The sequence below is a fragment of the Capsella rubella genome, unplaced genomic scaffold (genome assembly GCF_000375325.1).
Source record: "Capsella rubella cultivar Monte Gargano unplaced genomic scaffold, Caprub1_0 scaffold_1, whole genome shotgun sequence".
Classification (NCBI taxonomy): domain Eukaryota; kingdom Viridiplantae; phylum Streptophyta; class Magnoliopsida; order Brassicales; family Brassicaceae; genus Capsella; species Capsella rubella.
In genome coordinates this window covers 14783179-14810555 of record NW_006238923.1, presented here as the reverse complement: position 1 = coordinate 14810555, position 27377 = coordinate 14783179, and the positions used below count along the sequence as shown (strand labels likewise).

At 32.3% G+C, this 27377-nt stretch overlaps 6 protein-coding genes across 10 annotated transcripts in view; 4 read left to right on the top strand and 2 right to left on the bottom strand.

The window, feature by feature from the left end:
* LOC111832660 (glycine-rich cell wall structural protein 1-like) overlaps positions 1-392 on the bottom strand; it is a 1393-nt gene extending 1001 nt beyond the window's left edge. The window contains exon 1 of the mRNA XM_023790258.1: positions 13-392. Coding sequence (XP_023646026.1) covers positions 13-313 — 301 coding nt within the window. The 5' untranslated portion in view covers positions 314-392. The remainder of the gene's footprint in view (positions 1-12) is intronic.
* Positions 388-543, top strand: LOC111832409 (the record flags this gene model as incomplete). The annotated part of the gene is given in 1 exon segment (XM_023788721.1): positions 388-543. A coding segment is annotated over 1 exon segment (156 nt), but the record flags the coding sequence as incomplete, so codon positions are not given.
* A 10274-nt stretch (positions 544-10817) lies between these two features.
* Positions 10818-13348, top strand: LOC17899444 (tubby-like F-box protein 5). 2 transcript variants are annotated; one of them, XM_006307452.2, is made up of 5 exons: positions 10818-10878; positions 11468-11861; positions 11937-12024; positions 12195-12327; positions 12430-13348. In XM_006307452.2, exons 2-5 carry the CDS (start codon positions 11490-11492, stop codon positions 13169-13171), a joined length of 1335 nt encoding a protein of 444 aa, XP_006307514.1. In that variant the 5' UTR covers positions 10818-10878; positions 11468-11489; the 3' UTR covers positions 13172-13348. The 2 variants fall into 2 exon arrangements, with proteins under 2 accessions (XP_006307514.1, XP_023645525.1); XM_023789757.1 differs by lacking the exon at positions 10818-10878 and adding an exon at positions 11152-11275.
* A 942-nt stretch (positions 13349-14290) lies between these two features.
* LOC17900900 lies at positions 14291-15664 on the top strand. Its single transcript, XM_023777214.1, is given in 2 exon segments — positions 14291-14347; positions 14350-15664. Coding segments are annotated over 2 exon segments (1254 nt in total). The 3' UTR covers positions 15547-15664.
* A 3228-nt stretch (positions 15665-18892) lies between these two features.
* Positions 18893-24047, top strand: LOC17900339 (sterol 3-beta-glucosyltransferase UGT80B1). 4 transcript variants are annotated; one of them, XM_023789775.1, is made up of 16 exons: positions 18893-19018; positions 19358-19763; positions 19954-20102; positions 20363-20602; positions 20911-21022; positions 21168-21338; positions 21471-21534; positions 21634-21691; positions 21805-21982; positions 22216-22346; positions 22590-22692; positions 22798-22877; positions 22975-23022; positions 23159-23308; positions 23554-23782; positions 23954-24047. In XM_023789775.1, the coding sequence occupies exons 2-15, from the start codon at positions 19598-19600 to the stop codon at positions 23764-23766; spliced, it is 1863 nt and encodes a 620-aa protein (XP_023645543.1). In that variant the 5' UTR covers positions 18893-19018; positions 19358-19597; the 3' UTR covers positions 23767-23782; positions 23954-24047. The 4 variants fall into 4 exon arrangements, with proteins under 4 accessions (XP_023645543.1, XP_023645542.1, XP_006307008.1 ...); XM_023789774.1 differs by having other exon boundaries at positions 23878-23969; XM_006306946.2 differs by lacking the exon at positions 23954-24047 and having other exon boundaries at positions 23554-23938.
* Positions 23940-24878, bottom strand: LOC17898763 (RNA polymerase II C-terminal domain phosphatase-like 4). Its single transcript, XM_006303722.2, has one exon. It carries the CDS (start codon positions 24725-24727, stop codon positions 23963-23965), a length of 765 nt encoding a protein of 254 aa, XP_006303784.2. The 5' UTR covers positions 24728-24878; the 3' UTR covers positions 23940-23962.
* Positions 24879-27377: the final 2499 nt, after the last annotated feature.

The window sequence follows — 27377 nt, the reverse complement described above, 5'->3', positions numbered from 1 at the left end:
CTCCACCCCCACCACCTCCAGCTCCCCCTCCACCACCAATGCCTCCACCAGCACCACCGCCTACACCACCTCCAGCTCCAAACCCACCACCCTGACCAGAACCACCACCAATCCCTCCACCTCCTCCACCACCAAACCCTCCTCCACCACCGCGTCCAAACCGGCCACGTCCACCACACCTCCGCCCCCACCTACAATCATTGTCTCTATACCTCTCAGGGCCAACCACAGATCCATCTCCAAGAACACACTCAACACCCAAATTAAGCAAAACCAAAGAAAGAACCAAACAAGTAACACTCTTAAGCTCCATCTCTTTGTATGTGTCTCTCTTGTCGTGTCTCACTCACTGGAACTGAACATTCCCTTATATAGGGAGATAAATGAAATCTTCAAAGCTCTAAAAAAACAAGCAAGTGGGACGAAGAAGCCATTAATATGCATCCCCATGCATGTTACGTTCTACGCGTTTGGGGCCGTTGAGCCATTGGAGGGAAACATTTAATGAAATTTTTTGCTTTCTATGCTACTAAGTCAAAATAGATCTACACAACTTATTTAGTTCATAAGACTTTTCAATAGGTTTCGATCTATCTATAGTTTTTTGCTCATTTAATTACTTTCCATTATTATCCAATACTTGTTGATATTTTCAAACCACATCACATCCGCATATATCACCATCATATGCTAGAGATTTGACAATACTTATTTGTTCTAGTCTCTCTACTTTGACGTTGACCCTTAATAATATTATTCGAACCGGATAAAACCGATATCTTGGTGTTCGGTTTGGCTTCGGTTATGGCGGTTGAATTATTGGCAGAAAAAGAAAAATTCAGAAGACCAAAATAATTAGGTTATTTATGTAAACCAATTTTTTCATTTTTTTAATATTTTTTAAACAATATAACCAAAATTTACATCTAAAATAATTGAATTACCCGAAATAATCAAATTTGAAACAACCAAGACATTTGAAAAAAAAAACAGAAGTTTATCTTTACATAACCGGAAAACTAGTTTAAAAAAAAAAACCAAAATAACCGAACTGAAATAACCAAATTAACCAAAGTCCTAGTGCTACGTAATGCATAATTTACTTTTTACCATTATTTTGGAAATTTTTACCAATATGGTTGTACTAATAAATATTTGTTCTAGTCTCTACTTTTCTATGTTGTGTTTTTAAATTTTGTTTTCTTAGAGCATGATTATCAAGGGGTTTTAACAAAATCTTAAGTTAAGAAAAGTACAAAAAAACTAAGAAAAGTGATTAAATATCTCTTATACAAGAGACATAAACTAACTTTTCTTACCTTTTCTTAACTTTTTTTAGCTTAAGATTTATTTAAGAACCCCTTGTTAATGATGGTCTAACTAGTGCTCAGTATTTTACACTCACATTTACCATGGGTAGAAGACTAGAAGTATTAAACCTATGAAAAAAAAAAATTTAGAACAAGTAGTGAGAGTCAACGGTACCGACAAAAGTCAACGGTGAAAATGTAGATAGCAAAATCAAGTTGGCTCACATGGAATTGTAAGTACATTGTCTAAACCTTACTATATACGTATTTAATGTCTAGTATCTCCCCAACTAATACCACCAATCGATATCCACTTAATCATATATCTAATTGTATATACATGTATGCTTAAATACTTAATGATACTTCACATCTTGAATAATAAAGAAAACTTCTTGTGATGGTTTAGCTCAACTTATTTATCCGGAAGTGTAAATCATAAAATACAAATCCGAGTTTGAGTTCTATATACTGGTTTGGCTTGGCACACGTTTTATATAGAGATTAAGGATCAATTAGGATTTAATTTTTCTAGTTTTAAAAAGTTAAGAGACATATCTTTAATATGATCGAACAATTAGGTGCTCGTGTAGGCTCAGAGGGAATTTTGGTATCGTCTCTATTAGGGTCACCTTCTACTACTAAACCATTTGGCAACTTGGAAGATAAAAAAGCCTAAAATGAGAATTATTGATGTACTTCTCAATAGGATACATTTTGTAATTAAATAAATTTATTCAATTATTTATAGTCTTCTAAATCTTATGATTACATAATATGAACATCTACAAAACAGAGATGTAATGAGCACATGCCAAGTAAAAGTTTTTGAATCGAACCTGAGTTTATAAAATCAACCCAAAAAAAATATTATTCTTTCAAGATTAAGGTTAAAAAAATGCCAATGAGAATTAACGTGAATATATATAGAATATGATATTATCTATTTTAATTAATAAATGTTTATGTATGTTTTTTTTTTGTAAGCGTTTGCGAGAAAAAAACTTTTGAAATTCTTAGTTTGTCCAAAAAAAAAAAAAAAAACTTTTGAAATTGAACGATTTCGAGAGGTTTAGAGCGGTAGAACCAATCAAGTTCTAAACCTAATACATCATTTAAAAAGTTTGAAAACATTGCAATATAAGATATGTTTATAAGATTGTACAAGGCTAGCATCAAATCCATATCAGATAAAATTTATTTGGTGTTTTCTTCTTATACTAGTTTAGTACCCGTCCGATGGACGGGTTAATTTTATTTAAAATTAAATTAAAATTAAAATTTATTATCACTTAAAAAAATAATTTCCAATTTTTTTTTGAAAAAATAAGAGAAATTATTTTCATTTGGAAAGAGATTTTATTTGGTTTGAAGTATCAAATAAATGTGTATATATATCTTAAATTGGTTATTAAACGTTAATTATAAAAATCAAGTAATGTCAAACTGACAATCACCAAAACATTTGGGAACTATTCGCCATTATTCATAATATTGCTAAAATATTTTAAAAAATCTTATTTTAGCAATTATCCTCTAAAAATGATTATACCATTTTGTAAAAATTGTTATTTCTTAACTTTCAATTTTTCAAAAAATCATTCTCAGACTATGAAAATTAATTAATTATTATTTAATATGATGGTAAATTTCTTTCAAATTAACATCAATCTAAAATATGATGTTAAATACAAATATAGTCATTTGTAAAGAAGTTCATATAAACAACGCAAATAAACATAAAGATTCTAAAATAAATTATAGCATCGTTGAGGAAAACATTAAAAAATCTTTCATATTCGAATTATAAAAAACTACAAATTTTTAAAAATATATATATTTTCAAATTACTATATTATAAATTATATTGAACTTTTGTTATCTTTAATTTAAGCTAAAAAAATATTATTTTCGAAATATTTTATTCACCCTAATGTTTTAGACAATGAAATTGCTATCCATTTTTAAAAATACCCTTTTTTAAAAATACACCAATTTTCTATCCATTTTTAAAAATACCTTTTTCAAATATGAAAAATTGTAAACTTTTATATAGTTTATAAGGTACATCTAAATCATCAGTACTATTGGGAGACTCAATACAAATATTTATAAAATTTTAAAAGGTTCTAAACGGCATGTAAGACTTTTATAAGGTTTTTATAAGGTTTACAAAGTTTTTATATGGCTTTTAAATAATATTCAAAAGATATTTATGTAGTATTTATGAAATATAGATATAAATTTACACACATATAAAGATAATTTGTATCTATATACATAAGCTTACACATATTTTTTTGATAAATATCAATTTTTTTTACTTTTAAATTTATCAAAAATACAATTTTCCAGTACGACTTTTTAAAAGTACCCCTATTTCAAACTTCATCAAACCAACCACTAAAAATATTGAAACTTATCCAAATATGTGTGTAAACTTATAAATATACAAACAAATTATCTTTTTTTATGTATAAACTTTTATATATCTTTCATAAATAGCGTAAAATAACTTATAAATACCTTTTAAAAACTTTTTCAAAACCTTTTAAACCTTTTTAAAAACCTTATAAAACTTGTAAAAAAGATTTAAAACCTTTTAAAACATTAGAAAATATTTGTATCAAATTCTAAGTAGTAGTTATTATATAGAAGTACCTTATAAACCATATAAAAGTTTATAATTTTTCATATTTAAACAGGGATATTTTTGAAAATGGATAGATAAAGGGGGTATTTTTTGAAAAGGGGTACACCAAAAGGGGTATTTCTTAAAAGTTCTCTTTAATTTTTTAAAATTATTTTATCTATTTTATTTTTAATATTTTTTTAAAATCTATTTTATCTTAATATTAAGAAAATTAGATATATCATGTTGCAACATCTTATGTTTTACTTGACACTTATCATGATCACGTGAGTTAGTAAATTTAAAAACCAAGTTTCGACATATAATCTCGTTTAATTGTTAAACTTTAACCATAATTTTAATTTACAAAGATAGAGCTTAATTCTCATTTATCATTTATATACCCAAAGCAACAAATAACATGTTTTGATTGTAAAATTAAAGTTTAAACCTTAATCCTCTTTTGTAAACAAAAACTGACATATATTCTTGTTAATTATAATTTTTAAATCCCTATCGTATTAATAAACCAAATTGACATAACTGAAATTAGGTTATTTGTTTAATTTTATTAATAATTTCTTAATATATAATTTTTTATAATATTTATTTTATATATTTCTTTTTTCGATAGGGTTAATAATATTTCTATTTTATCTAAATATTAACAAAATTAGAATCGACACGTGTCAACATCTTATTGTTTATAATTGACACATGTTACGATCTTGTTAATGGCTGACTTTGAAAACCAAGGTTTATATAATAAGATATAGGAAAAATCACATTTTTAACCGTCACCAAAACTTCAAAATATCACTGATTAGCACTTTAAACCTCAAAAATAAAAAATCTTTAGCATGTGATTTTACTAACACTTGATACCTTAAAACTTGCTTCTATGTTTGCACTGCCGTAAAAATGATGAATAGTAATTTTCGTCCAACACAAAATATTTAAATTATGTATGTTTAATTAAATTTTAAATTAATACTTTATTTATCGATTACTCACCGTCTGACCACAAACCTTACAGAAATTATATTCATTTCATAGTTTTTTTTCATTTTTCTCGTAGACACAATGCATCTCCACTGTGTTTTGATTCAAATCGATTGATTTCTCTTCAGAAACCAGAAAAAACATCCGCATCTTAATCGGTTAAAGATGTAATATTACCTATATACATATTTTTGGAAGATTCTTTGATTTCTAATGAGAAATTAATCAGTTTGAATCATAATTTGTGGAGATAGATATATAGTGGCGGATCTACCTTAGATGAAGGTGGGGTAACTGCCACATACACATTTTAGAAAACCTTTTTTGTAATACCAACATGTTAGATGATAATTCTGTTTATACTACAATTTTTACAATAAAAAAGTGTATGTGCCCCACTCAAAATATAATTCTACATACGCCACTATATATAACATCGGAATGTGAGTAGTCGTAATAGTTGAAGTTTTTCTCAAAACGATAAAACTATTAAATTTTAAAGTAAACAAATATAATTTAACTATTTTATGTTGGCAAACAAAACTATTTATTTTATGGCAATCCAAATATAAAAGCTAATTTTAAGGTTTAAAGTGTTTGTAAATTTACTTTGGTGGTTAATAGTGTTAGTGAAATTCTCTCGATGTTTAAAGTGCTACTAAGTGACTCTTTGAAAGTTTAAAATAAAATTTTCCCTATATATACATGTATTGTGTGGTCTATTAAAAAATCGTGAACATTCATATTTTCTGATTATAACATACTCCTTCAGTTTCAAATTAAATGTCATTCTTGATATTTTCACACAACTTAAGAAAATCATTACTTATTAATGTATCATATAAATTTTTCTATTGGTTAATACATTAAATTAATAGGGATAAAACTAGAAAACGTACCAAACATCTACATTGAAAGTACGACACTTATTTTGAAACAAAAAGTTAAGTCTAAAATGACACTTATTATGAAACGAAGGGAGTATGTTTCAAGATACTGAATGAGATAAAAACGACAATTCTTTTCTTTTTATCTTATGTTGCATAATATTGTGATATAGTCTAGAGATAATTACTCTCGAGAGATTTAAAATCTTCCATTCTAGATTTTAAAAGATATTGTATTATAAGCAATGTCATTTTTTTAAGGGAATTTTATTGGCTATGCCATTTTGGAAACTCAATTTTGTGAAACTGCCATTATTGAAAATGTCTTTCAAATCATGCCACAAAGGATGAAACTTGGACGATTTTGCCCTGGACATTGGAGAGAGAAACTTTGCTTTTTGTGTTGGCAGCAGTAGCTAATATTGGACAACTGTGTTGATGGACATATTGAGTGCAAAAGATCTGGTAGATCAAAACTTACATTGAGAAGTTTTGAGAGACAACTCTCGTTTGGGTACCAAAACCAGGAGTTTGGTCCTCCACCACAGACGTTCTATAGAAGGACACAAATAAAGTTTTGATTTATTTAGGGGCACAATGTAAACCAGATCTGTACAAATTGGTGGGTGCTAATGGAGGACAAGTAGAGAGATTTTGTGGAAGTTGTGGGTGGTGAAGAAGCAAAGACAAAAAAACGATAGACAAAAAAAAAAAAAGATCTCGTCCACAAGATCTGGTTCACTACATCTGATCCGCCATAACAAGATCTGGTCCACTACATTGGTTCGCCGAATCTTGTCCATCTACAGAAAAATGTATTGTCCATAGTGTAATAACCGCATCACTTGTTTCATCGTCTAGTTAGTCCGCCGAATCAGGTCACCAGAACTGGTCCGCCGATTTTTGTCACCTAGAACAAGTCTATCATAACTAGCTTTTGTCCGCCGGCCAATGATTCGCCGGATATGGTTTGCCACAACTAGTCTATCGTATATGGTCTATTTGGTCAGCTGAATCTGCTATGCCGGAGCTGGTTTAAGTTCGTAGGAACTGACTATGGTCCGCCTGAACTCGTCCGCCAAATATTTGGTCTGTTTGAACTGGTTATAGTTCATCAGAACTGATTGTGGTCTGCCAGAACTCGTCTGCTGGAGTTATGGTCTGTCGGAACTGGTCCGTCGAATCTGGTCTGCCGAATTTGGACCAGAATTAACTATGGTCCGCCGGATCTGGTCTATCGGATCTGGTCTGTCGGATCTGGTCCGCCGGAGTTCGTCCGTTGGATCTGGTCCGCTGAAACTGTTTGTTGTTGGAAGAAGAAAAAGAAGAGAGAAGATGAGAAAGAGATAATGAAAAAAAAAACAGTCAGGACACAAAGACAGAGAAGCCAATTCGTCTAGGGGTACACTGGTCTTTTTACAAAGCTTTTGTGGCAGGCGGGAGAAGGAGTTTCTCTAAATGGCAGGCGGGAGAAATTTTGTTAATGTACATGGAAGAGTTAACAAATTTCTCTTTTTTTAATTGTTTTGAATATGATAATTAATTAATAAATGTAATTATAGTCTAATATAAGTTGTAGACTATTATTCTCATATAGAATCATGTAGCTCTAACTTCATTATTGAGTTCTTTTGTTTTTGCCAAATAATATACTTTTAGCTATAGGTGTACTTTATCTGTAACTTTCATATTATTGAAAATAATTTTAGAGCCGACTCCAGCTACCGTCCATGTACGATCCATACTAGATCTGACCAACTGACCATCCTACCTCCTCTAACATTTTTTCCCTTGAAGTAGTAGAGAACAAAATAAAGAAAAGCTGAGTTCTTTTGTTTTTTAATCGTTTCTTCTATCTTTCACTCTTCTTCTCTCTCACTTTTTACATGTCTTTTTTTTATTGTTTTCATTTTAGCTTCTTATTGTCAAAATTTATCTAACTATTTTTATACAATATGTTGTGTTTATATTTTTCTTTACATTTCAAGATACATATTGCTATATTTTAGATTTATTATTATATTACATACTATCCATTTGTACTTGAACATATGTTCAATGATAAGTGGATGATCAGTTAAAGTATTGTTTATGTATTATTCTATTTGTATTTATAATTATTATGTGTTTAGTAATATAAAAACATAGTAAAACTTATTTCATGAAAAATTTTATGATTTGGTAAAACAATCATAAACAAATATCAAACAAACATCTTAACCCCTATACCTTAAACCGTATACCCTAACCCCTAAACCATAAACTTTAAATCCCAATTCCAAAACATGAAGTTCTTAACTCTTATCAACTCAATAGCTTCCTATGGATTTGAAGCTGCAACAAGGGAACCTAAACCCTAAATCCTAAATCATATACATTTAGCCCTTAAGCCCTAAACCCTAAACCCTAATCCTTAAAATCTAATCTTTAACACTAAACTCTAAACATAAACCATGAATCTCAAACCTTAACCCTTTTCCAATTTAATTTAAATCTAAAACCAAAAGCATAAATCACACACTACATTCTAACCTCCAAATATTTTAGTGAACATCCAAGCATATCCACACTACTGTAACCACATGGATATATGTGGCCAATGTATCTAGGTGAAAAGAGAAACAATGGAATATGAAAATTAAGTTAACAAAAAAACATTGGAAGATGAAAACGAAGCTAGAGTGAAAGTAAATAAATTATTTCAAAAAGGTAGAAGGAGAGGCATCGTTGAAGTATGAAATTGCTTTATAATTGCTAAAACATGTACACAACATGTCCTTAAACCTTAAGTCCTAAATCTAACCACTAAATCCTAAACCATAAACACTAAAATCTAAACTTATGCATTGTTATTTCTTTGTTGATGTTGAATTGTTAGTTAGTTATAATCCATACAATCATGTCCAGATGGAATTCCGAGTCATCTGGTTGATACTAAATAGAGCAATTGCATAGCAAAATCTCATCCGCGTGAAGTATCTCTTTCTCCTTATACCAATATAGTGTTTGTCTTTCTCTACAATATGGTTGTTGTATCGAGGTGACTTTGGTGTGTTATTGGTGTCCACGAGGCAATGTCCACATGTTCCAACATTTTTGTTGTCCATGAAGTTCAACAATTCTCATGTAGAAGTCAATTCTCGTGAAATTGATTCTGTATGCGTCTCCCAAAGAACAACTATTGTCACCAAACTGTTCAAAGTAACGGCTCATTGTATCTCTCTCCGTCTCCCAGGCTTATCCCACAATGAAGATTTTTTGTCAACATGATATCGTTCATACTAGTATTATGATTACTTTCGATATGAAATTGTCTCTGTTGAACCATATGATTGCTATTTCCCCCATTTTAGAAACCCTAAAAATTCACTTGAAAGTTTAAATCTTTCTTTCTATCTCTCTCTCTCTCTCTATGGCTTTTCTAACGCAAAATCTTCAAAATTTTGAAGTAAACGAAAGAAAAAAGAAGAAACATTTTCTCTCATAGCAAAAGAAAACGATTCATAGAACACATGAAAATAAATTAAAACTTTGAAGAAAGAAGTGAAACAATAGAAAAGAGCAAAAACCCTTTGTTTTGCTTGATTAAAATACTAGTAAAAGAAAAGAGAGAGAAGCTAAGGAGAATGACTTTAGAGAAAGAGAGAGAAAGAGAGAAGCTTTTGAAGAAATTAGATAAATGAGAGGAAAGAAAAGAGTTAAAGCTTTTGAAGGGGTTAATAGTCATTTTCATAGTAAAAAATATAGAGGTAGTAAGAAGTGGGTTTTTTGGTAAATAGTTTGAGTAAAAGTAGGTTATTGTGCATTTTTTTCATTTTTTAAAGATCTGAAATTATGATTCTCCTATCATATTTGTTTCATTTTATTTTCTAGTTATTTTTTATAATCAATAATACATAAAGTTAATAATTTTTTACAAGTTTTGTGGTTTGAATTTTTTTTAAATGGACGTATATCACTCAATTAATAGAAAAGTGTGTGTTCGACATCCCATATCAGTTCAAATATTTAGAGAATGTTTCAGAGTCATATTATATATAAGATCAAAATGAATTCAAATCTGAATGAGTATAAAGTTTCACTTAATAAGCATCCAAAGTTTAAAATCATTTAATTCGAAGTTTAGGTGAATTCTTTATTTTTATCGTATATAGTCAATTTTGATACTTTTCAGAAGTTTAAAATATTATAATTGATATACTGAAACTTAATGGAAAAATTTAGAATAACTCGGACGGACTGTATAACGGAACGAGTTTAATACTTCAATACTGGTTAAATCAATATTTTACTAATCTTATTAACATCAATATAAGATATGACCAATCAAATGATTTATTAAAAATTGGTATTATGTAATTTCAATAATTATTAACAAATTCCAACAAATCTTTGTAATTTCCAGAAAATTTAAATTTTCAAAGAGTAAATTTTGTCTCACCGTACATTACGGGATAAATATTAGCATTAAATTATATCATACTGCATTTCAAACAACTTATATTAAATTATGATTTAGGAAAAAATCTTGCAGCATAGCGCATGTTTCGAGCTAATTTTAACTAATACTAAGTACTAAACTTTTGTTTTTGTTTCTGGTTTAACTTAGTTTTCCTACTTGTTAAAATTACCATCGTAATAAGACTTTGTCTCTACTTGCTTTAACAAATTCATAAAAAAAAAAAGAAAAAAAAAGTAATAGAGACTCTTCAACATCTTGGCTACAAAGCCTACAATTAAGCATCCTAAGTAAAGACCATTGTACTCGTGTCATTTGATCATCGAATCATACAAAATAATGAAATGTAATTTACTCATTTTGAGACGTTTAAATTAAATAAAATTGTTACTATTTCCAAATATAAAACACTGATTTCTAAAAATAGTATATCTGAACCAAAAAAAAAAATTGGACTTTATTACAAGTTCATAAAGTTATACTCTATTTGATAAAGTTTTGAGATCCGCAACTCTTTACAAGTAAGAAATATCAGAGAGAGACCAAAAAGATCAGAGAGATACTTCAAACTGAAGAAAAAAATTAAGGGTTAGTCTTCTTTGATCTGTGTTCTTTAATTTTCAAACTTTTTTTCTTTTATGGGTTTGGCTTTGGGACTAACCTTTGGGTTTCAAGATTCTTGAAAAGCTAATGAAGCTTTGTTGAATTTGAAAAGGAAACTGTTTTTTGGTTTATGGGTTTAGCTTTGATCTCTTTGCTTTGCTACATATATATACCTAAAGATCTAACCTTTGGCTCTCAAGATATATGGCTTTAGCTTTGAATCTCTTTATTTTGTTGTGTTCTTGAATTTTTAGGTTTTTCGAGTCGAAAAGGTTTAAGTTAGGTCAAAAAGGTTTAAGTTAGTATGGTTATCTAAAGATTTTGTTTTCTTGAAATTGTGGCAGTATCAAGATTTAGTCTAACTTGTACTATGGTGATTTTGGTTAGTTCCACCTAACTTTTGTAATTGTTTCTTTGTCTAAAACATTTCCATAATTTACATTTATTATAGATATTATACTCTTTAATTTAGGTAGCTTTGGTATAATCAAAAAAATATATATATATACTCTGTAATTTGAGAACTTTATGTTAAGATTTTTCTCATAATGTTTGTTTTTTCATGTTTTTGTAGCGTTGGTCTGAAGTTAGAAGCTATGGTATCAAGAGAAATGTCGTTTCGTAGCATTGTTCGTGATGTTAGAGATAGTATAGGAAGCTTTTCGAGACATGGTTTCGAAGTGAGAGTGTCTAATGGGACTCATGAGAGGAGTAAATCTCACGGTGCATTGGTTAAGACACTTGGTGAAGATCTTGCTGTAATCAAGAACACTCGTTGGGCTAATTTGCCAGCTCCTATACTACGAGATGTGATGAGAAGGTTGGATGAAAGCGAGAGCAAGTGGCCTGCTCGTAAACAAGTTGTTGCTTGTGCTGGTGTCTGCAAGACATGGAGATTAATGTGCAAAGATATTGTCAAAAGTCCTGAGTTTTCGGGTAAACTCACGTTTCCGGTTTCGTTGAAACAGGTGCGGGGTTTCGTTATTCGTTACTTCCATTCGATATTATCTCGGTTTCTCTGACCACTTTTATGATTTGTGTAGCCCGGGCCTAGGGACGGAACCATACATTGTTTTATCAAAAGGGACAAGTCTAATATGACTTACCATCTTTACCTTTCTCTTAGTCATTGTAAGTCATTCGTCTTTATCGATGTTACTAAACCTTTTGCTTCAGTAAACTATGTTTGGTCATTTACTAATCAAGTTCTTGAAATTAACAGCAACATTAAATTTTCTGTATTACTTAGTTTTGATTCTTGATATATACTAGTGGCTGATCATTTACTATCCTTTGAACAGCCTTACTTGTTGAAAATGGAAAGTTTCTTCTCTCGGCTAAGCGCACACGAAGGACTACATATACAGAGTATGTGATATCAATGGATGCAGACAACAATTCAAGATCAAGTAGTACTTACATTGGCAAAATGAGGTAATTAAGAATAAGATTATAAAAAAAGAAAATTTAATTCTTCCAAAATATGATTGAGTTCTTGATTAATTCTTACTTAATGTTCTATAACTTCATTTTCAGGTCTAACTTTCTAGGGACAAAGTTCATAATATACGATACAGTGCCTGCGTACAACAGCTGCCAAATACTGTCCCCGCCAAACCGGAGTTGTAGGTTCATCTCCAAGAAAGTCTCTCCCAATGTCCCATCTGGAAGTTACAACATTGCTCAAGTTACATATGAGCTGAACTTTCTTGGACCCCGTGGACCTCGGAAGATGCACTGCATTATGCACTCTATCCCTTCCCTAGCTCTAGAGCCCCGCGGCACTGTCCCTGACCAACTGGAGAATCTGGAACATTCCCTTGATGAGTCTTTCCGCGGCTTTGATTCCTCAACGATTATCGAACATTCGGGAGGTTTCAGCAGCTCCCGGTTCTTAGACATCGTTGGACTTGGACCGCAAGAGAAAGAAGGAAAGGATGGACCTCTAGTGCTGAGAAATAAAACGCCAAGGTGGCACCAACAGTTAAAGTTCTGGTGCCTTAACTTCAGAGGGAGAGTGACAGTTGCTTCGGTTAAGAACTTCCAGCTAATCTCCGGTGCAACGGTTCAGCCCTCTTCTGGCAGTGATGCTACTAGAGCAGTGACTACAACACCATCAGGACCATCACAGCAGCCAGGGCCATCAGATAAGGTGATACTACAGTTTGGGAAAGTGGGTAAGGACATGTTCACTATGGACTATAGCTATCCTCTCTCTGCCTTTCAAGCCTTTGCTATTTGCTTGAGCAGCTTCGACACTAAATTGGCTTGTGAATAAATAAGTACATTAATGGTCCAGAACATTTATATGGGGCTAGTTTAAATATATAGGAACAGTTTGGACTTATTTGTTCTTGTTTATCCTATTGGTGTGTGCTAGTGAATTTGAACGTTATGGTTATTACTTGTTATCTTCGAAAAAGTTAGTTAATGAAAAATTTTAAAACTGTTCTCATTTATGAAAGATGCAAAACAAAGTAGTTGTGGCCATATATGACTTAACACCTCGAGCAGAAAGAAGCCTTGTAAACGCACATCGACAAGTAACATCGAACCGAGCTGAATCAGGGAGAGTCTTAAGAGCATGAAGCTAGGGGGACTGTGAATAACAAAACCAGACCCTAGTCTCAGTTTGACAATGCTACTATTGCAAGTGAAGACCTCTAAAGGAAGTGATAAATGAGACAGCTTTTCAAACACTAGGAGTTCTTCACATAAGACATAATAAAACATAAGAAAACCAAAACAATTCGGAAGATTTTGATACTTAAAGGTCAACAATTGTTACAATATAGATAATTTTTTTACTTGTTATAAACCTAATCGCATCCATGCATGAGTTAATCTTGTCTATCAAGTATAAACCATTGTCTCTAATTTTAAACAATTGAATACATAAGGAAAAACTTTTTAAACAATGGGAAATTCTTGTATATTCCACTAAAATGAGTTTAATTTTTATTTAATCAAAAATACGTTATTAGTTTTATTTTCTAAAAGTATCATTAAAAAAAAAACATTTAACAATACCAAAAACTTAAACTAAACTTTTGAAAATCAATTTCGTGTTTGTGGTAATTTCGGATAAATAAAATTGTTGTGGGAAAAAAATATGGATAGACGTGATTGTTATTAAGAACAATAAAATATTCATAACAATAGAATTATAGCAAAACAATGGTAATAATAACTTCTAAATCAAAATTATTTTTAACAATTTGAAATCATTGTATAAAATTAGTTCTCAAAGAAGAGAAAAAAACATGCATCTCCCTCCATTCAATGTAGGAACACTTAGTTCTTTTATTTGTAACCATAAACTGCAAATTCATTAAGTGGTTTAAAAACAAAGGTGAAAGTGAATTTACTAGAAATAGACTAACCATCATTTTAAAACATGCTACAAAATCTCTTTCTCCTTGATTCTAATCATCACTTTCTTCCTAAGGTAAATTAAAATCTCTTGAAGCCAATTTTTTCATCTAATCACAAAAGATGCCAGAGACAGAATATTCATTTGGAAGGTCATTACTTAGTTTGCGTCGTGACCAAGCAAACCTAATGGATCCAACAGCATTCCCTGAGCCTATGACCATGGAGGTGGAGTTAGATTCTTTTCAAAGACAAGTAGCCGAAAAATTCATCGATCTTAATGCATCCGCGGCTGATGATGAGATCCTCTCACTTGAATGGATAGGGAAACTTCTTGATTCTTTTCTTTGTTGCCAAGAAGAGTTCCGAGTTATAATATTCAACCACAAAACTGAGCTTCTTAAACAACCAATGGACCGATTGATAGAAGACTACTTCGAAAGGAGTGTCAAGGCTCTTGATGTATGCAATGCTATCCGTGATGGTATCGAGCAAATTCGACAATGGAAGCAAATGATTGAAATCGTTATATCCGCTTTAGACACTAGCCAAAGAAAACAACTTGGTGAAGGAGAAATCCACCGAGCAAAAAAAGCTTTGATTGATTTGGCAATTGGAATGCTAGATGAGAAAGACTATTCCAACACTTTGGCCCAGCGAAACCGCTCTTTCGCGCGCAACAAAGACCATAATCAACACATTGGCTATTTTAGGTCACTTTCTTGGAGTGTCTCTCGGTCATGGTCAGCCTCTAGGCAGTTACAAGGCATTGGAAATAACTTAGCAACGCCTCGAGCCAGCGATGTCATGGCTTCCAATGGCTTAGCTCTCACTGTCTATACAATGACATCAATATTATTGTTTGTAACATGGGTTCTTGTAGCAGCCATACCTTGCCAAGACCGTGGCTTACATGTCCATTTCTACTTCCCTAGGCATTTCCAATGGGCAGTACCAGTCATGTCCTTGCATGATAAGATCATGGAGGAATCAAAGAAAAGAGACAAGAAGAAGAAAGGTTGTGGACTACTTAAAGAGATTAACCAAATCGAGAGAAGCTCAAGATTGTTAAGTGAATTGATTGACTCAGATAATTTCTCATTAACCGATGAAGAAGGGTTAGAGTTGCATGAGAGAGTTCAAGAATTGGTGCATGTGTGTGAAGCCATGAAAGATGGTTTGAGTCCATTTGATAGGAAAGTGAGAGATGTCTTCCATCAGATTGTTCGTAGCCGCACTGAGGCTCTTGATTCACTTGGAAAGATTAAAAATCAAGAATAGGTCAGTTTCATATATGTTTTCATGAAAGTAAAAATCATGAGTATAACGATCATATATATGTGTAACTGTTGGAGATGAAGGTGTTGTATGATTAGTAGTCCGAGAGTTTTAGATTTAATTATGGGGATAACATTGTGATTGTACTAGTTGATGTTAATGTTAAGATATAAGTATTAAAAATTTTGTGGAGATGATATTGGGTTATTTGATTGTGTAAATTTATTTTTCAAGAAAATAATGTTGCATTACCAAATATTAATCTTTTAAATATGAAAATTTATAATCTTCTTTCAAAATTTAAGAAACTTAAATTACTACTCCGTGATATAATTACTAGGTTATGAACCTCCATGATATCGCGGAGGAACTCATTTTCAACAAATATTCATTATAAATTATTTTTAGGGAATTTTATTGAGACTGCCATTTTGGAAACTCGATTTTGTCAAACTGCCATTAATGAAAGTTTCTTTCAAAACATGCCACAAGGATAGAAACATGGACGATTTTACTCTCGAAGAAAAAGACAAAAAAAAATGATAGACAAAATCAAAATAAAAAAAGAGATCATGTCTACAAGATCTGGTCCACTACATCTGATATGCTATAACTAGTCGACAAAATTGGTTCGCCGAATATTGTCCATCCACAGAAAATGTATTGTCTATAGTGTAATAACTGCATCACTTGTTTGATCGTCTGTTTTTATCACTTAGAACAAGTCTATCATAACTAGCTTTTGTCCACCGGAAAATGATACGCCGGATCTGGTTTGCCACAACTAGTCTATCGTAACTGGTCTATCGGGTCCGCCGAATCTGCTATGCCGGAGCTGGTTAAATTTCGTAGGAACTGACTATGGTCCGTCTGAACTCGTCCACCAGATCTGGTCTATCGGAACTCGTCTTTCTGGGTTGGTCGAAACTGGTCCGCCGAATATGGTCTGCTTGAACTGGTTATAATTCATTAGAACTGACTGTGGTCTGCCAGAACTCGTCCGCTGGAGTTATGGTTTGTCGGAACTGGTCTGTCGAATCTTGTCTGCCGAATTTGGACCAGAATTGCTATGGTCCGCCGGATCTGGTATGTCGAATATGGTCCGTCAGATCTGGTATGTGAAATCTGGTCCGTCGGAGTTCGTCCGCCTGATTTGGTCCGCCGGAATTCGTCCGTCGGATCTGGTCCGCTAAAATTGTTTGTTGTTGGAAAAAGAAGATGAAGAAAAAGAAGATGAAGAAGAGAAAGAGATAATAATAAAAAAATGAACAGTCACAACATAGAGCAGCCAATTCATCCAGGGGTACATCGGTCTTTATACAGAGCTCTTGTGGCAGGCGGGAGAAGAGGTTTTTCGAAATGGCATTTCTTATAAGTTTTATCACTGTTCATGGCACTATTTACAATTTTCTCTTATTTTTATTACATTTATATATTAAATTGTTGCTACAATGAATTCAAATATTTGAAATATTATGTAGATTCTTCCATCATTTTAAGTTATATTGAAGTATTTTTAAAATATTGTCAAATCTTTGTAAAATACTTTTAAGAGAATTTATTAATAGAATTACCATCTTCTTAAGAATTTTAACGATGGTAAAAATATTTGTAAGTAAACCAAAACAGAACAAAACATTATCATAAAAATATGCGATAGTCCAAAAATATTTTAGAGAAATTATAAAATTATGTTTTTAAGAACTTTCATAGTTATTTGCTAAATTAATGATTCTAAGAACCTTTTAATGTTAACATAATTTATATATAATAATTTCTTATAGTACTTGCAAATTTAGTTATTAAAATATAGGGTAATATTAGAGAATAGCCAAATTTTAGACAAAAATTAAGTAAATAGAATGAAACATTTTTTAATTGTAAAATAGCCATGGACCCACGTTTTAGAAGGAGTGAAATGACAAATTTATCTTCTTTGTATTTTGGAGTGTGATAGAAAGAGAAAAAAAAATCGGCGATGAAAACACAAATGAGATAGTTTTTGTGAAATTTTGAAAAATAGCGTGTAACATATAAAATTCACACGTTATATTGAACTGAATAACATGGTATTTATCAAAATATAATGTCTTTTACAAAAAAGACATGTTTGTTAAAAAAAATAAACTGAATAACATGTATTTTTGGAATAAATCACATAAAATCTTTATAAATAACTTGAAATATTGTAAAGTAAAGTGGTAAAGAGATGTATCTCATGTTATAACGTGTAATTAAGTACAGTAGCACGTTATAAAAGAAAATGACATGTATAAAATTATAAAAGACAGAAGAAGGAGAAAAAAAAGGAAATAAAAACTTGGGCTATAAATGTAACTGTAACCGAAGAAAGTTGGGCTATAAATATAATTGTAACAGAAGAGAGAGAGTGCTACAGTGCCCATAACTAGTTTCTTAATTTATACCTAGAATTTGGCTATCTAATACATATTCTCTAAAATATATATAATATATATAAATAAAAATCTCTCAACGTGCCGATCCGAATCTAGTAAATTATATTAAAAAAGAAAAACTTAAGTCAAGATTTTGAACATAAGTTATTCCTCATCGAGATGTAAACATGTTTTGGCATCAGTTAAACAAACATATCATATTTACCATATCGCAAAACATTCTAAGTTTATTCCTACCAGGCTACCACAAATATCTCAGCAACACATTTATTTTCTTCTTTAGCTTAAGGAGAAAGAAATAACATTTTCTTGACAACTAAGAGTCGTAGAATCTTACTTAGTAGTAGTGGTCTTAGAATTACTCAAGTTCCTTTTTTACTATTTTTAAATAAAGAACCGTATTAACCTAAATAAAAATTATAATTTGGATACTTGATAAATCAAAGTTCATGCTCATTTGTAGTTGTGAACATATTAGTCATATTTATAATGATTTTAAACTATAAAAATTTTATATCTTATGTAGACGTTGTACATAAATATTTTTATTTATCGATTGAGTTATATACTTTCGTTTTCAAAAATTTAAATTGCAAAATGTGTAGAAAATTTTTTGATATAAATTAAACATATCATATTTACCATTTTGCAAAACATTCTAAGTTTATTCCTACCACAAATATCTCAGCAACACATTTATTTTCTTCATTTACTTTAGGAGAAAGAAATAACATTTTCTTGACAACGAAGAGTCGTAGAATCTTACTTAGTAGTAGTGGTCTGAGAATTACTCAAGTTCCTTTTTTACTATTTTGTTTCGGTGGCATCATCCTCTTATAGGCTAACACATTGATGATGATATTTATTATTTCTCCAATTATTAATATAAATAAATATTTGGCCAATCATCGGGCGGTCTCACCACATTTGGTTGATTCAGAAGTCTCCAAAGTTTCTCTATGTTCATCATCAATTTCATCAAACCCAGAAAGAATCTTTCTTCAACAGAGATACCCACAAATCAATTTCACCCATTTCTCTCCTCTTCACTCTTAAAGGTAAAGGAACAATCTTTTCATCGTTTTAGTCCATTGTTGATGAACCCTTGATTCAATTGTTGCATTTTACTGGGAAAGTTTGTATCTTTTCTTGATTTTGATTGGTTTCTGGGTATATTGCTTTTTTTTTTGAATTTGAGTTTTACAAGTTAAAGCTTGAACCTTTCGTGGTGGGTAATCTCCATTCTCGCGGTTAACGTGTTTTGTTCCATGATCTTCTCTTGTGCTTTCTCGTTTTATATGGAAACGGTTGAGATAAAGAAGACAAAAAGCTTATTTTTTTCGGTTGCTTTGATATATTAATTTGCTTTTTTTTTTGTGTGTGTGTATAAAGTGCAGCTAACTTTCTGAACCTGAGGATTGACTGGTCGGTGCTTCAAGCTTTTGAATTTGCTGTGTACAGCGTTTTTCAGGAGAGAGAGACATTAGTATCTACAAGACACCTTTGGTCGAATACATGTATTAGGGGAGTGTTAGTGTGTATAAGATGTTCTTTTGTGGAGTTTGTTGCTGCAGCTGATTGTGTGGGGAGTTTGGGGACAGAGAGAGCTGTTTAGTTGAATTCAGTTTTTAAAGGTGATGGCGAGTAATGTATTTGATCATCCCCTTCAAGAGATCAGGGATGGGAAGGATGATTCTGATGAAGATAAGGGTGTAGATAGCGAGAAAGCGAGTTTGTTGGAAACATCTAGTTCTGTAGAGACAGGTCCTGAGGGTTCTGGTCGTTCTTCTGATGGGCGTAGGGGTTAGTCTTCTCATCTGTTCAACCTTGCTTTATCCACTTTCTGAACAAAGTTGTTATATCTGCATAATTCACCAAGCTTTGAAGCAAAAGCCAGGACTTTGAATTTCTTACTAACTTTGTCCATTGTTACTTTCGCCATCGTGTTACCAAATAGAGTATAACCACTGATCAAGATTGTATGTTCTTGAAGGACTAGACCACTGCAAAACTGCACCTGTTGGTCTCTGTGACGATATGCTAGTCGATGACAATGAGATGAAGTACTCTCGGTCATTGACAGAGAAAGGGTCTCCTGCAAGTCATAATCTAAAATTGGATAGATTAACGGAGCGGGAAAAGGTAGGAAACTAAACCCCTCATGTATTTAGTTGTTTCTATGGCAATGGAGCATGAACATAAGAAGAACATTTTATCCACATACATTTTGCTAATAGTTATTATTACCAATTGCCTCATCATGGTATTAATCTTAGATATTCACAATTGAATATTCTCTTTCTGTGCTGTAAGAATCTTTAGGATATGTCTCTCAGATGCGGTACACTGCAATCGTTATTATGTCCTCATGGTTTCGTTTTGATAAAATCTCTTTGTTCCAGCAAAAACTCATCGTTGAGCTGGTCAGAATACAAAATGACGGGACAGTGGAAGTAATAGATAATGGTACTCCGGTATCGGAGTTATTGGAGTTTGAGCCAACGAAAGGGCAGTCCACAGTCACATATGAGAAGTCCTTTACAGAGTCCTTTAGATCCATTCCAAGGTTAAAAATTGTTATACTTGTGGTTGGAACTCGAGGTGATGTACAGCCTTTTTTGGCTATGGCAAAGCGCCTCCAGGTATTTTTTTAATTTGTTTTCTCATTCCTTGTATCATACGTGAACTTAAGATTTAAGAGGGAAGCCCATTTCCATTATATGTAATTTTAGTGGATGCATAAAGTACGCTGCAAATAAACAGGGTCATTACTCATATCCAAGTTGGCATGTGCCTATAGCATGATATTTGTAATTTAGTTTGATTTTTTTATCTCCACATATTTTCTTGACTCATTTCCGCTAGAGCTAGGGATCCCGAAGATTCTTTGTGAAATTATAATAGATTGGTCATTGGCATTGAAAATGGTGAAAATTATATTATGTTGCAGGAATTTGGTCATCGTGTTAGGTTGGCAACTCATGCTAATTTCCGCTCTTTTGTACGAACTGCTGGAGTAGAGTTCTATCCCTTGGGTGGTGATCCGCGAGAGTTAGCTGCATGTAAGAAGTCCCCCGTTAAACGATACATTTATCATTTTGTTCTTTTTTCTTTTCTGATGAAAGCCTAATATGGATACACCCTTAAGCTGTCAGAAATTTTCTTCATGTATTTAGATAAAATAGTTATGAGTATTTTTGAATGTAGATATGGCTAGAAATAAAGGTCTCATTCCTTCTGGGCCTTCAGAAATATCAAAACAGAGAAAGCAGTTAAAGGCAATTATAGAGTCTCTTCTCCCGGCATGCATAGAGCCTGATATGGAAACTTCTACCTCTTTCAGAGCTCAAGCAATAATTGCAAATCCTCCTGCATATGGTAAGTCCTTCACCGACTTCACAATGTTTTACTCATCAGCACCTCTGTTTCTAAACTTTTCTATAGCATATTTACTAGATTGTTTTCATTGCTCCCATGAAGCTGATGATATGGTTTTTGTTCTAATTGCAGGACATGTGCACGTTGCCGAAGCTCTTGGAGTACCAATTCACATTTTTTTCACAATGCCGTGGACGTGAGTTGACTTCTTTGCTTTTTAATATCAAAGGTTGGTGCACCAGCCTACACATGTTCTATGTTGTCATGCTTTCTTACATCCTTTTTCTGTAGGCAGGCCTACCAATGAATTTCCCCACCCTTTGGCGCGTGTTTCTCAAAGTGCTGCATACTGGGTAATGTTATTATTTAGAGCATCCTTTACTGGTTCTTTCTTATGACTATTCACCTTTCAATATGATTCAAAGCATTATGAGGCTGATTCGTTCACAACATTTTCATGTCCCAGCTATCATATATAGTTGTTGATCTGATGGTATGGTGGAGCATAAGGACATATATTAATGATTTTAGGAAGCGGAAGCTAAATCTTGCACCTATAGCATATTTCAGCACATACCATGGCTCAATTTCGCACTTGCCTACTGGTTACATGTGGAGTCCCCATGTTGTGCCAAAACCAAGTGGTAAGAGTACTGCTGCACTCCCTTACATCTTTTCCTCTGAGGTTTATCATATGTGTCCTTCCTACCATTTTGCATTGTACCTTTATTTTGGTCTTAAATCTCATTTTTTTCTTCTGGCTACGGCAAGACCATAAGGCATTGTCAAATTTTGGATGCGTTATTTTCTTTGTGTCTCAGCTCTTCATCTCTCTTTGATTATCTGAAAGATTATGCTTTTGTCGACTTATATGCAGACTGGGGTCCTTTAGTTGATGTTGTTGGCTATTGTTTCCTGAACCTTGGATCAAAGTACCAACCTCGCGAAGAGTTTATCCAGTGGATAGAAAGAGGATCACCTCCCATATATATTGGTTTTGGAAGCATGGTAAGCCAAAGACCCTTAATAGTCAGAAAATGTGTTTCTTTCTTTGGTAATATTCAGTTACAGGGCATGGTGTTGACAGTGAATCCTGGTATTACTGATTTAGCTTGAATAGAAATCTTAGATTTGTATCAACTTAGAGAGCATCATGTTCTACTGTATTTGACCGATATATTTATCTCCACAAATTGTGTTCCAGCTCACAGTATTATTGCTTTGTGTTTCTCTTTTCCTTTACACAACCAGCCTCTTGATGATCCAAAAAAAACAATGGACATTATACTGGAAACTCTGAGAGATACAGAACAGAGAGGGATAGTTGATCGAGGTTGGGGTGGCCTTGGAAACCGTAAGTAGCTTCTGTACCTTGTTCTTTGACTCTCTATGTCCTGAACTGATTTTCTTCTTGCTTTTACGGATTCAGGATACATATTTACCAACTAACATTTTGCAGTTGCTACTGAAGTTCCTGAAAATGTATTCCTCTTGGAGGACTGTCCTCACGATTGGTTGTTTCCTCAATGTTCGGCTGTGGTAAGCCCTCTTTAGATTCCCACTGTATTACTACATTTATTGTCTCCAATGATATTATCTTCTAATTGAGGCTCTTTCTTGTGTTGTGGATATGAAGATTCATCATGGTGGTGCTGGAACCACAGCGACTGGACTAAAAGCAGGGGTAAGGAATTTTAATTTTGAATCTTGTTGGCTCATACCGATCACCAACTTGTCCTGTGGTTGAATCTTTATCACATTTTCTTGACCTTATAAAACCTAATGGTTTTTATCACTTTTAATTCCATTTGTGTCTGCAGTGTCCAACAACAATCGTGCCATTCTTTGGGGATCAGTTCTTCTGGGGTGATAGGATATATGAGAAAGGACTAGGGCCTGCGCCAATACCAATAGCTCAGCTTAATGTCGAAAACCTCAGTAATTCTATAAGATTCATGCTACAACCAGAGGTAAACAAACTTGCTTTCCCCTTTTTTTATATCTTCTAAACCCACTTAGGATGTTAGAGTAAAGAATCACAATAGAAGTAAATTTCAAACACTCTCTTTATTACAAAATCAATAGAACCATACAAAACTGAAGACGTAAAGCTCAGAGTTTTGATGTGTTTCACAAGTGGGATCTCATACTAAATAATTTCCTAAGTCTTCTAGAAAGTGTCGTCATCATAGTACACCAAATCTTGTGCTTTCAGGTGAAGTCACAAGTGATGGAACTAGCGAAAGTGCTAGGGAACGAGGATGGTGTAGCTGCAGCAGTTGATGCGTTCCACAGGCATTTGCCACCGGAGCTGCCACTACCCGAGTCCTCACCTGAGAAAAAGAATGAAGATGATCAACCAGACCTGTTACAGTGGTTCTTTATTCAGATTGGCAGAAAGTGTTGCCTTCCATGTGGTGGCGTGTGATATCAAATTTCCCTAGGTGTGTTTTTATCTTTCAAAAGCTTGTCTATGCAACGCAACTCGATTCATTTCATTCAATGGTCAGGAATATGATTAGATATTCTTTTTGCACAGTTGCTTAAAATTGGATATAATAAAACTATTGTGATGGATTTGAGCATCACTCTTGATTGAATCTACTTACTCTCAGTGTCAGAAGTCAGAAGCAGTATTGTTTGCAAGGATCAGGTATCAGTAGCCTCACATCTTTAACACCTAACTCTTCTTGGAATCTTTTGTGAGCATCTTGGAGAAATCTAAAAACATTCGCCAATGATCCTCTGCGCCGGCTCTCGTCTTTCTTCTCTTCTGCATATGATTCAGACATAGTATCATCATCGTCTCTGAAATACTTGTATCTGGTGATATGCAACAAGTTTCTCTCGTCATATGGCCAAACATCAACCGTATCATCAACAATCACAACTTTACGCTTATCAGCCTGAACAAGATCAAGTGTCTTAAAGTAAGGACTTGCTTCTCTGGCTATGACTCGGTTGCCAAAGTATACTTGATCCGGATCAATGCACCTCAACACCGTCTCGGCGTAACTGGAACTGGCCATTGTGTAAACGTGCATGGTGAAAAGCTTGTTGGCTTCTAATAGAAACTCATGAACACAAGGTCGTAGCTTTATCATATATTCATTGCATCTCCATAGATCTTGCCTTGTTTTAGCTTCTTCGAGTAGATACTTCTCCTGTATAGAAAGGTCTGAAACAAGCCTCGAGTGGATAAGCGTGTGGTCCAAGTCAAGGACTAGATGAAGTTTCTTCTTCTTCTGCTTCTTCTTCTTCTTCTTATGGCTGAGACGTGCGAGTTCTGATTTTATAAACCTCGCAGTCTTAGCTTCGTACGCGAGGCAACATTGTTCTAATCTGTTGACAATATCATCCATCATGCAAATCATATTTTCTACAGACATTATCAACAGAGAACCTCTTAAATCGAACAGCCCCAGAAAAAAAAAAAAAACCCTAGTTTTATCGGAGCCCTAGAGACTAGAGAGGAAACACCAGTGACATAATTTTATTTTTATGAACTTCAATTACTTTGTATATATAGAAGAAGCCTATGCCCCGTAATTGACTACAAAAGTTTGATTTTAAAAAAATATTATACATATAAATATATATTTTTGTATAATTTTAAGAAAAAAAAATATGTAAAATATGTCATAATGTAAAGATACTTATAATGTTTAAAAATTAAAAACTTTACAAAAAAATGATTTAAAAGTAATAATTTAATATTTTTTAGGTTACAATTATTAAAATTATTATTTTTTAATTATATATAGACTCACGGGGCCAGACCGCTATTCCATCTAGCTTAACGGGGCGGGATTGAACACAATTTCTTTGTTCTTGTAACTAAGGGTCTGCTCGTCCGGTCCAAAGAAAAATAATTCCAGTTGCAGGCAGGTCCTGATGGATGAAGGTTGGCCTGTTTGACATCTTTGATTTATCCGTATATGCTGGCTTATAATTTATAATTTAAATATTTTCAATGTACATAAAAAGGGTTATATTTTTTTTTAACGTAAAACCAATATAAATTAATAAAGTCTTCAAATTAAAAAAAAATAATAGTCCTGACTCAGTTCGATGTAAAAATTCACAAATTTCAATACGATAATAAGATAATATTTTTTTAAAAATTCCCATGTAAAATATAGTTCCAATAGTATCATTAGAGAAAATTAAACTTTAATCCAAAAAGTGTAATTTTTATCAGAAATCTTTAATTTTTTAACAGTAATATTTCAAATAATTAATTTCCTGATTAGAATTAATTATACACATATAAATATAGTAAAACTATTATAAATTATATATATATATATATATATATTCCAGAGCAGAATTGATATCCGTCTGTTTAAATTATAGTATTTGTAATTTGCTTGGCTTGTGAAAAATACTAATCTTTAATATTATATATATATATATATATATATTGTATATGCTTTGTAAATTACATATATCTAGATTTTTTGAATCGAATTACAGAACGAAACAAATCTAACAGATATTTTGCTTCACTCGAGTGTAAGTGTGAACGGTGAAGTTGGAGATCTTTCTTTATCTGTTTCGTTGGTTTAAATAGGCCTAAAGAACCTTTGGGTGGAATTACATGGGCCATGTGGATTTTTTTTTAAAAACTAATGATTTAGTCATTTACTAAGGGAATTAGTGTATATAATAAAAGTATGGGACAATTTTAAAAATGCCCCTTTTGGAGAATACATTTTTAAAAATGCCCTATTGGGGAGAGCATTTTTAAATTTACCTCTCTCTCTCCATCATCTCTCTGTGGATCTGCTCTCTCTCTCCATCATCTCTCTGGATCTGCTCTCTCTAGCGTCGTCGTTGGTAGAGCACTTGTCGTCAGTTATGGACTGTTGAATCAATTATTTAGGTTTGTGTAAATTTTGTAGAATCCATATAAATTTTGGGTAAAATTGAATAGAATGTTAGTAGGTACAGATTCATTAGGGTATACTCTGAAATTTAGTTTTTGTTTCATAATCTTAGTGTACCGAAAAAAATTACAAACCTTTTAAAAGCATTTTAAAAGGTTTTAAATTGATTTTTAATGTGTTTTATACAGGTTGGAATCTTCATAAAGATTATCACGGTTTTCGTAATGGATTGTGGTGTTGTTGGTGGGACTAAAGGCGATTATAAAGCTTATGAGGAATATAGCGTTGTGTCCTACTGTTAAAGAAGTTGTTATCTGTGAAAGATCAATCCCTTGTTTGGTTCCAATGTTGAGGTGGGCGATTTCAGATGTGAGAATTGCAGCTGGAAAAATGTTGGTGGTGTTTGCTTGCATTTGTAAGAGGTTGTGGTGTGGAGCTGTAGTAGTGCTTGTTCTCATCCACGTTCTTGGCTTTATTATAATATAGTTATCTTCCTTGTTTCTTTGCTATATGTAGATTCATATGTATGTGGTTAAGATCTTGGTAAATAATATTATAACATGATGCTACACGTAAAATACAAAGCAATAAGGTCTTACAAACTTTGAAAACCTATGGAAATAATGTTAAAGTATTTAAAAGGTCTTACAAGATTTTAAAAAGCATTTGAAAGATTTTACAAGCCTTTTATAAGGTTTAAAAAAGGTTTTTATAAGACTTTTAAAAACTTTTAAAAGTATTGAAAAGATTTTACAAGCCTTTTTTAAGATTTTTAAAAGGTTTTAACAAGTTTTTAAACGCTTTTATAAGGTTTTGTGAAGTATTTACAAGATTGTAAAACCTTTTAAAACCCTTGTATTTTTTTTTTTTTTTAAAACATTTAGAACCCTTGTAAATTCTTTTAAAAACCATTTAAAATCTTCTTAAAAACCTTTTATAATCTTCCTTGTTTCTTAGCTCTATGTAGAAGTATATGTATGTGGTTAAGATCTTGGTAAATGATATTATGATCATGATGCTACACGTAAAAACAAAGTAATAAGGTTCTAAAATGAGTACAACTCATCAATCTCTAATAAGAACTTTAAAATTTATAAAAACATTATACAAACTTTAAAACCTATAAGAAATCTTGTAAAAGTTTTCAAAA

What these genes read in the sequence shown, in the direction of transcription:
- LOC17899444 (XM_006307452.2), top strand. Translation starts at nt 11,490, where the DNA reads ATGGTATCAAGAGAAATGTCGTTTCGTAGCATTGTTCGTGATGTTAGA. An exon ending in TTCCGGTTTCGTTGAAACAG is followed by an intron (nt 11,862 to 11,936) that starts GTGCGGGGTTTC and finishes TGATTTGTGTAG; the next exon opens with CCCGGGCCTAGGGACGGAAC. An exon ending in ACTTACATTGGCAAAATGAG is followed by an intron (nt 12,328 to 12,429) that starts GTAATTAAGAAT and finishes CTTCATTTTCAG; the next exon opens with GTCTAACTTTCTAGGGACAA.
- LOC17900339 (XM_023789775.1), top strand. Translation starts at nt 19,598, where the DNA reads ATGGCGAGTAATGTATTTGATCATCCCCTTCAAGAGATCAGGGATGGG. An exon ending in GATTAACGGAGCGGGAAAAG is followed by an intron (nt 20,103 to 20,362) that starts GTAGGAAACTAA and finishes TCTTTGTTCCAG; the next exon opens with CAAAAACTCATCGTTGAGCT. An exon ending in TGTTGTGCCAAAACCAAGTG is followed by an intron (nt 21,983 to 22,215) that starts GTAAGAGTACTG and finishes ACTTATATGCAG; the next exon opens with ACTGGGGTCCTTTAGTTGAT.
- LOC17898763 (XM_006303722.2), bottom strand. Translation starts at nt 24,727, where the DNA reads ATGTCTGTAGAAAATATGATTTGCATGATGGATGATATTGTCAACAGA.